Genomic DNA, 13,932 nt, shown 5'->3' on the forward strand with positions numbered 1-13,932 from the left:
CTGTGGGATGCTGACTAGAAAACTTTCCTCATTTGTACAAGTTGGGAAAATGCAGATGGAATTGTTCCTGAGAAGAACTTCCAAGGAGACCAACGAGATTTTACACTTGTAGAGGAAAGGAGATCTTCCTCCAGATCTTCTCCAGTGTATAAATAAAAAGCTCTTTCCAATTTCTGGCCGTTAAAAGATTTGCTACAGCAGATATGTATTTGCTCAAATACGTTTATTAGAAACAACCGATATGACAAAAGTGTTAACTCTGCAGTTATGAAGAAATCACAGTATACAGCTTATCACAATCAAAAGGAACTGAGCAGCAAATCTCCAATCTTGCCGTGTCTTCAGAGCACCTCATTACAATCGAGACCCTACCGGAAAACGTTTTTCAAAAGTATAGCACAAGAGCAAGTGAAGCACATTTCATTTTTCAGTGGATGCAACATTTGCCCATCTTGACCTTCTGCCTGTCACTGAGCCCAATGTCCTTGCAATGATTTGGGGGCCAGAAAGCCTTGTTAGGAGGCGTCGCTCTTCTCCTTCTCTCTCGGTATCCTTCCCATGATGTAGAATTCTGGGTTTGGATGCATATCTGTGAAGTGAGCTATGCGGTTCGACATGGCAAAAAAGGCTGCAATCGTGCCGATGTCCCAGGAATCTTCTCGGTTAAACCCGTTCGCCTCCAGCTTCTGAAAGTGCTCTTCGGTGATATTATCCGCTCGGCAGACGGCGAGTGCAAATTCAACCATGGCCCTCTCCCGATCACTCAGCTCGGCCATTTGCCAGTTCACAGTGACCTGCACAAAATCAGAGCCAAGGGAGGTTATTGGCAGTTATGGCCAACTGCTAGACCAGTTAAGGTAAAGGTAAAGGTAAAGGGACCCCTGACCATTAATTAATTAATTAATAATAATAATAATAATAATAATAATATTTTTTTATTTATACCCCGCCCTCCCCAGCCAAGGCCGGGCTCAGAGCGGCTTACAAGCAATAATAAAAACAAGAAGAATGACTACAACTTAAAAACAAAAATAAAATACAACATTAAAATAATGGAACATTAAAATATTAAAATGTAGCCTCATTGCAGGAGGAGAAGGAAAAGAAAAAAGAAAGAGAGGGAGGGAGGGAATCAAATTGGCTCCAAGCCAAAGGCCAGGCGGAACAACTCTGTCTTACAGGCCCTGCGGAAAGAAATCATATCCTGCAGGGCCCTGGTCTCATGAGGCAGAGCATTCCACCAGGCCGGAGCCAGAGTTGAAAAGGCCCTGCCTCTGGTTGAAGCCAATCTAACTTCCTTAGGGCCTGGGACCACTAGACTGTTGTTATTTATGGACCTTGAGGCTCTCCGTGGGGCATACTGGGAGAGGCGGTCCCGTAGCTACGAGGGTCCTAGGCCGTGAAGGGCTTTAAAGGTCAAAAGCAGCACCTTAAATCTGACCCTGTACTCCACCGGGAGCCAGTGCAGCTTGAAAAGCACTGGGTGAATATGCTCCCATGGCAGAGACCCCGTGAGGAGCCTCGCTGCAGCATTCTGCACCAGCTGGAGTTTCTGGGACAGCTTCAAGGGCAGCCCCACGTAGAGCGAATTACAGTAGTCAAGCCTGGAGGTGACCGTCGCATGGATCACTGTGGCCAGGTCGGGGCGGGAAAGGTAAGGGACCAACTGCTTGATGCGGCGAAGGTGGAAAAATGTCACCTTGGCTGTTGCTGTAACTTGCGCCTCCATGGAAAGGGAGGCGTCAAGGATTACACCCAAACTCTTAACGGAAGGCAATGGCACTAATTGGGCCCCCGCAAGAGAAGGGAGTTGGTCCCTCATCCCCATGCCATCCCGATCTAGCCATAGGACCTCTGTCTTCAAAGGATTTAATTTCAATCGGCTCCCACGAAACCATCGAGCCACAGCTTCCAAGCATCTGGTCAGTGTGTAGGCCCAGTCGTGGCCGACTCTGGGGTTGCGGCGCTCATCTCGCTGTATTGGGCGAGGGAGCCGGCGTACAGCTTCTGGGTCATGTGGCCAGCATGACTAAGCCGCTTCTGGCGAACCAGAGCAGCGCACGGAAACGCCGTTTACCTTCCCGCTGGAGCGGTACCTATTTATCTACTTGCACTTTGACATGCTTTCGAACTGCTAGGTTGGCAAGAGCAGGGACCGAGCAACGGGAGCTCATCCTGTCGCGGGGATTCGAACTGCCAACCTTCCGATCGGCAAGCACTAGGCTCTGTGGTTTAACCCACAGCGCCACCTGCGTCCCTTACTAGACCAGTTACGGGGACCAAATTTACAGGCAGCATTAGGTCAAAGAGAATGAGGGCTGAAAAGGATTAGGGAGCAACCGTGAACATGAACCACAGTGCATTGCTGCCAGATCCTGAATAGGTTGATGTAAAGGACTAAAGGGTTCCTCTACCTTTGCTCCTTGTACAAGAGAGGGAATTATGCTGAGTGCAACTTCTTATTTATTAATAATTATTTTTATTTATTGGACTTCTAGACAGTACAGTGGTACCTCTGGTTACGTACTTAATTCGTTCCGGAGGTCCGTTCTTAACCTGAAACTGTTCTTAACCTGAAGCACCACTTTAGCTAATGGGGCCTCCTGCTGCCACTGCGCCGCCGCCATGCAATTTCTTTTCTCATCCTGAAGCTAAGTTCTTAACCCGAGGTAATATTTCTGGGTTAGCGGAGTCTGTAACCTGAAGCATCTGTAACCCGAGGTACCACTGTACTGCTCTTCATCGTAAGATCTCCGGCGGTTCACAATATAAAAATGCAAGGTGAAAGCACAAACAAATACAGTGGTGACTCGCAAGACGAACGCCTTGCAAAACGAAAAACTCGCAAGACGAAAGAGTTTTCCATTTTTGAGTCGTTCCGCAAGATGAATTTCCCTATGGGCTTGCTTCGCAAGAAGAAAGCCCATAGGGAAATCTCCGGGGACCTCTTTTAAATGCTGGCGGTGGGGAGCAAAGCCTTTCGCCCCCCTCCGGCCTTCAGAAGAGGTCCAGGAAGGCCGCCGGGGGCCGAAAGGCTTTGCTCCCCACCACCAGCATTTTAAGATCACCCCGGGACAGCGGAGAAGTCTCCGCCGGAGCTTGCGGGGCGGGAGGTGGGGAGAAGGGCTTTTCTTCCCACCGCCAGCCTTCAGAACAGCCTTCTGAAGGCTGGCGGTGGGAAGAAAAGCCCTTGATTTTCAATGCATTCCTATGGGAAACCGTGCTTCACAAGACGAAAAACTCGCAAGAAGAAATAACTTGCGGAACGAATTAATTTCGTCTTGCGAGGCACTACTGTAGAACAAAGACAACAAAACAATGCCCCCATCGCACAAGCACATTTAAAAGGCTGCAGAATATTAAGGCCTGGTTGAAGAGGAACGTTTTTGCCTGGCACCTAACAATATGTAATGAAGGGACCAGGAGAGCCTCCCTGGGGAAAGCATCCCACAAACAGGGAGCCACTGCAGAAAAGGCCTGATCTCATGTTGCCGCCCTCCGAGCCTCTCACGGAACAGGCACACAAAGAAGAGCCTCAGAGGATGAACGCAGAATTCGGGTTTGTAGCATAACGCCATTTTATTTATTTCATTTTACTTGACAAAATTTTATATACCGCCTGATTGTAAGAGAACCTCTAAGTGGTTTACAAAAATAGAAAGCAAAACATTAGAATTATCAACAAGAACCAGGTATTTAAAAACATTCAAAAATGATTAAAAGTGCATGAATGGCAGCAAGATTAGCATCTGCTGAAAAACCCTATTCTATAGAATTCTAAGCCTTTGGAAAACAGCTTTTTTCAGCTGCTTCAAAGGACCTTTAAATGACCCGATCCAGTGGCAAAGTACCCAGCGTCTTGTACTACAATACAAACTTATCAAGCCCACAGTTTTGTATCATGCAGAATGCAAGGAATCATAACTGCGTAATTTTTGTTATGCCTTCTTCAGTAACCTCTCATGGTCACCTATCATAAATATCCATCAGAAAGCACTTTTAGACAGCTTTGCTATCATATCCCCGGTTTGATGCACAGGAAAGTATAAAACTGCTTTGCAGATTTCACAAGGGCAATTCACATACAGTGGATGCTTGTGTTGCGAACGTGATCCGTGCAGGAGTCACGTTCGCAACCTGAAGCGTTTGAAACCCGCAGTGGCGTGTCTGCACATGCATGGGTTGCGATTCGGCGCTTCTGCACATGCACAAAGTGCGATTTAGCACTTCTGCGCATGCGCGACCGCCCAAACCCAGAAGTAACCCGTTCTGGTACTTCCGGGTTTCGGCGCGTCCGTAACCTGAAAAAATGCAACCTGAAGCATCTGTAACCTGAGGTATGACTGTATTGAGAAAACTAGCGTTTGAATCCAGAAAAAAAAACATTCCCCTTCATACAATTCCTTTCTCTGTTTTGCAATTCTTTTGCCAAGTATCTGTGCGAAACTAGCCAACGAGTGGCAAGGAAACAAGTACAGTGGTACCTCGAGTTACAAACACCTCAGGTTACAAACTCTGCTAACCTGGAAGAGTTACCTCGAGTTGAGAACTTTGCCCCAGAATGAGAACAGAAATTGTGTGCCGGCGGTACAGCAGCAGCAAGAGGCCCCATTAGCAAAAGCCCGCCTCTAGTTAAGAACAGTTTCAGGTTAAGAACTGACCTCCGGAAGGAATTAAGTTCGTAACTAGAGGTACCACTGTACAGGAGAGAAATCCTAAGCAAGGAAGTGAAACAGAAGAAGATGAGACAGACGAGCAAGACAGACACATGTACCAACCTGATCTGCTAGCGCTGGTTTTTTGGAGTATATCCGATGTAGAGCGCCGTGTGCAATCACGCAGTATGGACACTTGTTAACAGTACTCGTGGCCACAATAATGAGCTCTTTGTCAGCCTTGCTTAAGCTTCCTATAGAAGAAGAGACATGCAGAAGGTGGGTCATATTTCTAGAGCGGCAGTGGGATTGAGTCACTTAACCAACATGCAACAGCAGCAACAACAACAACAACAACAACAACAACAACAACAACAATAATAATTTATTATTTATACCTCGCCCATCTGGCTGGGCTTCCCCAGCCACTCTGGGCGGCTTCCAACCAAATATTAAAATACAGTAATACATCAAACATTAAAAGCTTCCCTAAACAGGGCGGCCTTCAGGTGTCTTCTAAATGTCATATACCTTATTTTTTGCTCTATAAGACTCACTTTTTCCCTCCTAAAAAATAAGGGGAAATGTGTGTGCGTCTTATGGAGCGAATGCAGGCTGCGCAGCTATCCCAGAAGCCAGAACAGCAAGAGGGATTGCTGCTTTCACTGCGCAGCGATCCCTCTTGCTGTTCTGGCTTCTGAGATTCAGAATATTTTTTTTCTTGTTTTCCTCCTCCAAAAACTAGATGCGTCTTGTGGTCTGGTGCGTCTTATAGAGCAAAAAATACGGTTGTTGTTTACTTCTTTGACATCTGATGGGAGGGTGTTCCACAGGGCGGGCGCCACTACCGAGAAGGGAAGAGCATTCCACAAACAGGGAGCCACTGCAGAAAAGGCCTCATCTCATCTTGCAACCCTCCATATCTCTCATGGAGGCGGCACATGAAGAAGAGCCTCAGAAGATGATCTCAGGGTCTGGGTAGATTCATCAGGAGAGAGGCGGTCCTTGAGGTAATGCAGTGCTGAGCTAGGGGTTCCGGAATGCCATTATTTGTTTGTTGGTTGATTAGAGGCCTTAAAGAATCTTGGAGCCGGTGGAAATTATTATTGCCTGGTACTTATTTCTGTTGACAGAACCAAGGAAGGCCTGTAGCATGAGTCATCTTACCCATAGGTAACCCTAGTGGAGTTCAGCGACAGTCACGTTAAGATAGACCAAGTATGGTTTCTGTTCTTACCTGTCTCCTTGTTCATGATGGCATTGTAATAAGCAAAGAATGCTCTAAATTCTGCCGGTCGGTGAGACATAACCTTAAACACGTTGGGCAAAAACCCAGTCTGTTGGAAGAATTAAGAAAAAAAAACCAGTCAATCACCTTAAAATAGTTAAGAGAAGATGCTGATACAGTTTTCTTCTTCTACTACTATATTATTATTAATTGTTGTTGTTGTTGTTGTTGTTGTTGTTGTTGTTGTTGTTATTATTATTATTATTATTTCAATTTAGATACTATCCTTTATCAGAAAATCCCAGGGCGGTGTACAACGTTAAAAACACATTACAGAACACCAATAATAAAAGCATAATAAAAACATGACAGACAGCCTAACAGTAAAATAATCATCCTAATAACATTCCAGTCCCCCACACTTTCACGGGTCAGTTCCTAGAAAACGGCAAGTCTCCCCTTCTTAATCCTCCTAGCAGTGCGGGAGGAAGTGGCAGAGAACATGTTTTGCACTCAGGTCTCAGCTTATCAATCCTTGGCTTCTCCACTTAAAAGGTTTAGGGAAGCAGGGACTAGGAAAGACCCTCTCCTCTGCCTAAAACCCTGGGTAAAAAGGGGACCCCTGACCATTAGGTCCAGTCATGACCGACTCTGGGGTCGTGGCACTCATCTCGCTTGATTGGCCGAGGGAGCTGGTGTACAACTTCCGAGTCATGTGGCCAGCATGACTAAGCCACTTCTGGCGAACCAGAGCAGCACACGGAAATGCCGTTTACCTTCCCGCCGGAGCGGTACCTATTTATCTACTTTCACTTTTTATGTGCTTTCGAACTGCTAGGTTGGCAGGAGCAGGGACCGAGCAACGGGAGCTCACACCGTCGCGGGTATTCGAACTGCCAACCTTCTGATTGGCAAGTCCTGGGCTCTGTAGTTTAACCCACAGTGCCACCCGTGTCCCCCTAAAACCCTGGGTAACTGCTACCTATTACAGTAGACCATATTGGACAAGAAATAGAAATCGGCAGAGCTGGGATAAAGGTTAAGGACCCCTGGACGGTTAAGTCCAGTCAAAGGTGACTATGGGGTTGCAGCACTCATCTCGCTCTCAGGCTGAGGGAGCCAGCATTTGTCCACAGACAGCTTTCCGGGTCATGTGGCCAGCATGACTGAACCACTTCTGGTGAAAGGGAACACCGTGATGGATACCAGAGTGCACGGAAACGCTGTTGACCTTCCTGCCGCAGTGGTACCTATTTATCTACTTGCACTGGCGTGCTTTCGAGTTGGTAGGTTGGCAGTAGCTGGGGCAGAGCAATGGGAGCTCATCCTGTCGAGGGGATTTGAACCGCTGACCTTCTGATCGGCAAGCCCAAGAGGCTCAGTGGTTTAGATCACAGCGCCACTATTGAACACATCATAGGCCACTTGTAAGAGAACAAGGGTGTGTTTAGCGGCATCACTTGGCAATGTCTTGATGCACCACCAAGAAGTGCTGGTGGGGCAGAGGACTGGACCTTAGAATTCTTCCTCATGTTAAAATACAGCACTTTCAAAGCTAGGTTGTCAGGTAGGAGTCTTCTCCCTAACACACTACAGTACATGGTTCACCCTCCTCCCCTACAACGACCCTGTGAGGTTGGTTAAGGGGCTGTGACTGGCCCAAGGTCACCCAGTGACCTGCATGACCGAGAGGGGATTTGAACCCTGATCTCCCAGGTCCTAGTCCGACACTAACCACTACACCACATTGCCTTTCTAGTGTACTTCTGCTATGGGCAAGCTACTTAAATTCAGTAGGTAAATAAATATGAGGAAAGCAAAATGCCACTTATAGACAAGGATCTGAAATATTTTCCTCGAAGCTTGAATTTATATTATTCTGGATTGTTTTATTTGATGTTTTAATGTGTTGTAAACTGCTTTGAGATTTTTTTCTTTAAAGGGTAAAGCGGTATAGAAATGAAAAATAGTAATAGTAATAGTAGTAATAATAATAGTAATAATAATAATAATAATTGGACCATAAAGAAGGCTGATCGCCAAAGAATTGATGCTTTTGAATTATGGTGCTGGAGGAGACTTTTGAGAGTCCCATGCGCTGCAAGAAGATCCAATCTCTCCATTCTGAAGGAAATCAGCCCTGAGTGCTCACTGGAAGGACAGATCCTGAAGCTGAGGCTCCAATACTTTGGCCACCTCACGAGAAGAGAAGACTCCCTGGAAAAGACCCTGATGTTGGGAAAGATGGAGGGCACAAGGAGAAGGGGATGACGGGGGACGAGATGGTTGGACAGTGTTCTCGAAGCTACCAGCATGAGTTTGAGCAAACCCCGGGGGGCGGTGGAAGACAGGAGTGCCTGGCGTGCTCTGGTCCATGGGGTCACGAAAAGTCGGACACGACTGAACAACAACAAGTTTATTTGAAAGGACATGATTCCACCTTCCCCAGCAGATTTCCCCCTTACCTTTACTTCCACTTCCTCCATGAGCTCTACTATATCATAGGGCAAATCCTTCTTGTTAGGTACTGGAAAGCGCCCGGACGGTTTGCGGGCACTCCCTCCCTCTGTGCTGTACACATTGTTCTGAGGTGCAGAGTGTTGAGGAGTTTTCGGGGAAGACGCCAAACCGCGAGGCAGAAGCTAGAAACACAGAAATAAAGGGAAATCTTCTGTTTAACAAAGCACAGCATCATAATGTTGGCTTCATCGGTGTAGAAAACAAACCCAAATTGTAAACCCACTAGCATGGGGATGGGGGAACCTACAACCATCCAGATGTTTCTGGATCCCATCCCATCATCCCTGACCATCATCAACCGTCCGTGGAGTTGATGGGGCTGGAATCTAACAACATCTGGAGGGCCGCTGGTTCCCCATCTAGCAGTTCCATGTGGTTCTAGAATAGCTCAATCTCTCTGCTGTTTGGCACCACTGCAGGGCTAGGATGCAAAAAAGGCTAGGATCCAATGCAGTGGGGTTTTTAAAGGAAACCAACAAGGTAAAGGTAAAGGACCCTGGGAGGTTAAGTCCAGTCAAAGGTGACTATGGGGTTTCATCTCGCTTTCAGGCCGAGGGAGCTGGCGTCTGTCCACAGACAGCTTTCCGGGTCATGTGGCCAGCATGACTAAACCACTTCTGCCACATCGAAGACACCGTGACGGAAGCCAGAGCGCATGCAAATGCCATTTAACTTCCCGCCGCAGTGGTACCTATTTATCTACTTGCACTGGTGTGCTTTCGAACTGCTAAGTTGGCAGGAGCTGGGACAGAGCAATGGGAGCTCACTCCGTCGTGGGGATTTGAACTGCCGACCTTCCAATTGGCAAGCCCAAGAGGCTCGCTGGTTTAGACCACAGCACCACTCGTGTCCCTACAACGCTTGAAGAGGAGAGCTTCAAGCAGTGCTGCAACTGAGTGACTTTTTAAAAGCAAATACTGTAACTGTTTGCCAGATGGCAGAGGACAAAGCCACAGCCCGCATGCAGAACCACTTGCATGGTTCTATGGCTCCTGGCACAGATATATAAATCTGAGTGTCTTCAATTTCCCAGGGCTCACATGCCTCAGTATTTGGGGCTCAAATATCCTGGGGTTTTGTGTCAACTTCCCATCATCTCCTAAGCACTCTCTCCCATTACGCTTCTTCCAGCCTTCTGGACTCATGCTCTTCTCTTCCCATTGTTGTGGAGGGCAGGCATAGCCAATAGCTCAGTTGGTTAGAGCATGGTGCTGATAACACCAAGGTTGCAGGTTCGATCCCTGTATGGGACAGCTGCATATTTCTGCATTGCAAGATGGACTAGCGTATCCTCCCAACATTTCTCTGATGAAAATAAGGACACCCCATTCCATAATGATAATTTTACTATTTATACCCCACACATCTGACTGGGTTGCCCAGCCACTCTGGGCTGCTTCCAGCATATACAAAAACATAATTAAACATTTAAAAAACTTCCCTATGCAGGATTGCCTTGCGGGCCGGATAACTCCATACCTGCCAACATTTCTCCAATGAAAATAGGGACATCCTAAGTGGGACATTCCGGGATCAACTCAGAAACCAGGACGGCTTCTCTTAATCAGGGACGTCCCCGGAAAATAGGGACACTTGGAGGGTCTGCAGCATCAATTAGAGGCAAGGAACTGAGCTTAGTCTTTCTGCTGGGGAAGGCTTAGGGGCTGACCTCTCAGAATACTGGATTAGATGGGAGCTTTAGTCTGATTCTGCAGGGCTGCTCTTAAAATTCCTACATTCTAACACATTCCAGTTCCAGGCTTCTGTGAATGGAATGTGAGGCTGACTTATTGGTTCAGCAAGCTATCTCAAGATGGTAAGAAATATGATATGGATAGCTCAGCTGGCTAGCGCATGGCGCTGATAATGCCAAGGTTGCAGGTTCGAACCCTGTAGGATAGCTGCATATTCCTGCATTGCAGGGGGTTGGACTAGATGATCGACAGATGATCCCTTCCAGCTCTGAAATTCTACGAGTCAGTGTGGTGCCTTCCATATTTTATGGACTACAATTCTCATCATCCTTGAATATTGGCCAAGCTGGCTGAGGCTGATGAGCGCTGGATACCCCCCATGTTGACCAACGCCGTCTCTTAACAGCAGAAGTAAGAAGGCTTGCCAAACATTTTCCTACTTTAGAGCTCTTAAAATTAAAAGGTCTAGCGTGCATTCACAAGAGAGGGAAATCAGCTAAGCTTTAAAGTCAATTTGCATAGGCATTAAAATTTGCTTGTGCTTTTCCAAATCGTAGTTCTATTCTCGTGGGCTTTTTGCTTTCCTCTGGGCAAATGATGTGTTCGAGACACTGTGTTCTTATTTTTAAAAGCAAACAGACCTATTGTTCTAATCAAACATGGTTGCTGCCTTTCCTAAAAGCACCAAGCGCTTGGGAGGCAGCATACAGTGTTGCTATAGAACAATGGATTGACTGTTATGACTAATAGCTTTTAAAAAGAAGAACGGTATCACCAAATTCGAAATAAGACCTCAAGTGTGAACGTGCAGAATCGGGGGAAGGATTTACTTGTTGGGCCTTAGATGGGGATGGGCAAATCTGGCCCTCCAAATATTGTTCAACTCCATCTCCTATCTGCCTCAGTCAGCATGGGCACAGGTCAGAGATTAAAGGAACTGGTCCAACAATATTTGCATGGCCCCAGGTTCCTGATCTTTGGCAGAAAGCAGTGAAATGAGCTGTTCACAGTGTGAAAAAATACCAGCCATTCTTTTGCAATGAAACAAATACTTGTGCAATTAAGAGACACACAGAGGAATAAGCCATTTCACTTAGACTAGCAAAGGCAGAACTCCTCTTTCTGTTGAAATCTCCTTGCATTGTTTGTTAGTCAAACAACACCCAGTTAGCGAAATTTCTTCAGCCATCACTTTCTTCCTGACAATAGAAAGTCCAGTTTCTGGATGTCAGTGTTATCAGGATGCCCCCGGGGTTAGAGTTTCACCAAGGGGTCTGCATAATTAAGCCTTTAACACGCAGATTGGTTGGGGAATATCTGAGGCAGTTTGTTGAAAAGTGCATATAAAATGCAACCCCAACATAAAGGTAAAGGTAAAGGGACCCCTGACCATTAGGTCCAGTCGTGGCCGACTCTGGGGTTGCAGTGCACATCTCGCTTTATTGGCCGAGGGAGACGGCATACAGCTTCCGGGTCATGTGGCCAGCATGACTAAGCCGCTTCTGGCGAATCAGAGCAGCGCACGGAAACGCCATTTACCTTCCCGCCGGAGTGGTACCTATTTATCTACTTGCACTTTGACGTGCTTTCAAACTGCTAGGTGGGCAGGAGCAGGGACCGAGCAACGGGAGCTCACCCCGTCATTGCGGGGATTCGAACCGCTGACCTTCTGATTGACAAGTCCTTGGCTCTGTGGTTTAACTCACAGCGCCACCCGCGTCCCTAACCCCAACATAAAGCAATGCAAAACATTATATATTTCAAAAAGCAGGATTTTTTTTTACTTTGCGGGGATTGCATTTATGTATTTCTAACCAAAAACTGCTAGAATCTCTTGGAACTTCTAACAACAGCAGCACCACCCTCTCTCTCACACACCCCTGCCTTACACGTAAACTTTTCCAAGCGTGAAAAGAGAAATTGGTTAAGCAACAGAGGGGTCACTGGGGCAGCTTCTCTTTGCTGGACTGCATTCCAAAAAAGTGACCCCGTGAGTTCATTTAAAAAGCTACCCTGCCAGTGTCAGTGCAAACAAAGTCTTATAATTAATACACTCATACTGGAGGTGTGGGGCTGTGGCTACGCCAGTCCTGCAAAGTATAGAATCATAGAATTGCAGAGCTGGAAGGGACCTTAAGGATCATCTAGTCCAACCCCCTGCAATGCAAGACTACGCAGCCATCCCATACAGGGCTTGAACCTGCAACCTTGGCCTTATCAGCACCAAGCTCTAACCAACTGAGCTATGCAGGCTCCACAATTCAAATGCTATACCCATTTTGCTGGGTGGAATTAAGAGCAGTGTGTGCAAACTTTGAAGTCCTATCCTTGCTTTAAAAAAAAAATGAAAACGTTTCTGGAGGGGGGAGGGGCTTCTGTGCACCTGGTTGTAGCAACAATGAAATTAATTAAGAGTTTTGGGGGGGGGGGGAAGGGATTGAAGGAAAGAACAGAGGCTTTCAGCACTTAAAGCACATTCAAAGCACACGGTTAACCCCCAAAGGGGAATCCTGGGTGCTGAGGTTTGTCAAGGATGCTGGGAACTGTAGTATCATTTTCTCTGAAGTAGTTTTGGAGAGTTTTTGGGAGACTAATTCAGGCACAGGCAAACTTGGCCGTCCAGATGTTTTGGGACTACAACTCCCACCATCCCTGACCACTGGTCCTGTTAGCTAGGGATGATGGGAGTTGTAGTCCCAAAAAAACATCTGGAGGGCCAAGTTTGCCTATGCCTGCTCTAATTTATTTGTGGTTAGGATGGGACTGAAGGACCATGATGGGGTGGTTTGTGTTTCTTCTTCTGTTTTAAGGGTAACTTCTACTGGAGCTTTTTAATGATTTTAATGCTACCTATGTTCGGGGACGCGGGTGGCGCTGTGGGTAAAAGCCTCAGCGCCTAGGGCTTGCCGATGGAAAGGTCGGCGGTTCGAATCCCCGCGGCGGGGTGCGCTCCCGTTGCTCGGTCCCAGCGCCTGCCAACCTAGCAGTTCGAAAGCACCTCCGGGTGCAAGTAGATAAATAGGGACCGCTTTCTAGCGGGAAGGTAAACGGCGTTTCCGTGTTCAACCAAGGGACCTTACCCAAGCAGAATGCTATTTAGTCTGGACAACGTGCCCTGGTGCCAGGACTGGCTGGTGTATGGCTGGTGTCTCCCAGGTTAAACGTTATAGAGACCCCTTTTTTTTTTTTTAGTATTTTAGCAATTTGTAAGGGGGGCGGGTTGGGGCTACAGGACCCTCGGGATTCCTTCCAACTCTACCATTCTATAACCGGTCGCCCCCCCTTGCCTCTTGGGTGCGTCGGCCCTGCCTACCCAGAGCGCAAACGCAACCTGAGCCGCGCGTAAAGACGCAGGAAGCTGCGCCAAGGTGGAAGCGCCCCCTTCTGGAGCGATGCCCGCTTCCCGGACGCACATGTCCCGCCAGGACATCCCAGCCGAGCCGGGCTGCCTTTTGCGCCGGGCTCGGAGATACTCACGCCCAGGGAGCCCCGACTGCGGAGCTGCAGGAGCCTGGTACCCAGGAGGAGCCGCCTCGCCATCATGGTGCCGCGATCCGGCTGCTGCGCGATTTGGGAAGGGCCGAAGGACGAGCAGACGCGGCTCGGCGCCTCCTCCTTTATACCCAAGCGCTCCTCCGGAGGCGAGAGCATGCGCGCAAGGCCGGAAAGGCCTCCCTTAGCCAGCCCCACCCCCCCAAGCCACCGCCCCCCATGTGAACACGGGACCCTACTTCCCAACGATGGAGAACTTAGTTGGGTTTCCTCGCGCGCTCCCATGCGTGTGTGCATTGCAGCGGGGTGGACTAGATGTCCCTTGGGGGACCCTTCCAATTTT

The 13,932-nt window shown here is 47.8% G+C and overlaps 1 protein-coding gene across 1 annotated transcript; it reads right to left on the bottom strand.

Annotated features, from left to right (window-relative positions):
- Positions 1–204: 204 nt before the first annotated feature.
- On the bottom strand, positions 205–13,786 carry LOC144326015 (uncharacterized). Its single transcript, XM_077921617.1, has 5 exons — positions 13,575–13,786; positions 8,349–8,525; positions 5,893–5,992; positions 4,779–4,909; positions 205–794 (listed from the first exon to the last, which is right to left on the bottom strand). Exons 1-5 carry the CDS (start codon positions 13,746–13,748, stop codon positions 516–518), a joined length of 861 nt encoding a protein of 286 aa, XP_077777743.1. The 5' UTR covers positions 13,749–13,786; the 3' UTR covers positions 205–515.
- Positions 13,787–13,932: the final 146 nt, after the last annotated feature.

The sequence above is a fragment of the Podarcis muralis genome, chromosome 17 (genome assembly GCF_964188315.1).
Source record: "Podarcis muralis chromosome 17, rPodMur119.hap1.1, whole genome shotgun sequence".
Taxonomy (NCBI): Eukaryota; Metazoa; Chordata; class Lepidosauria; order Squamata; family Lacertidae; genus Podarcis; species Podarcis muralis.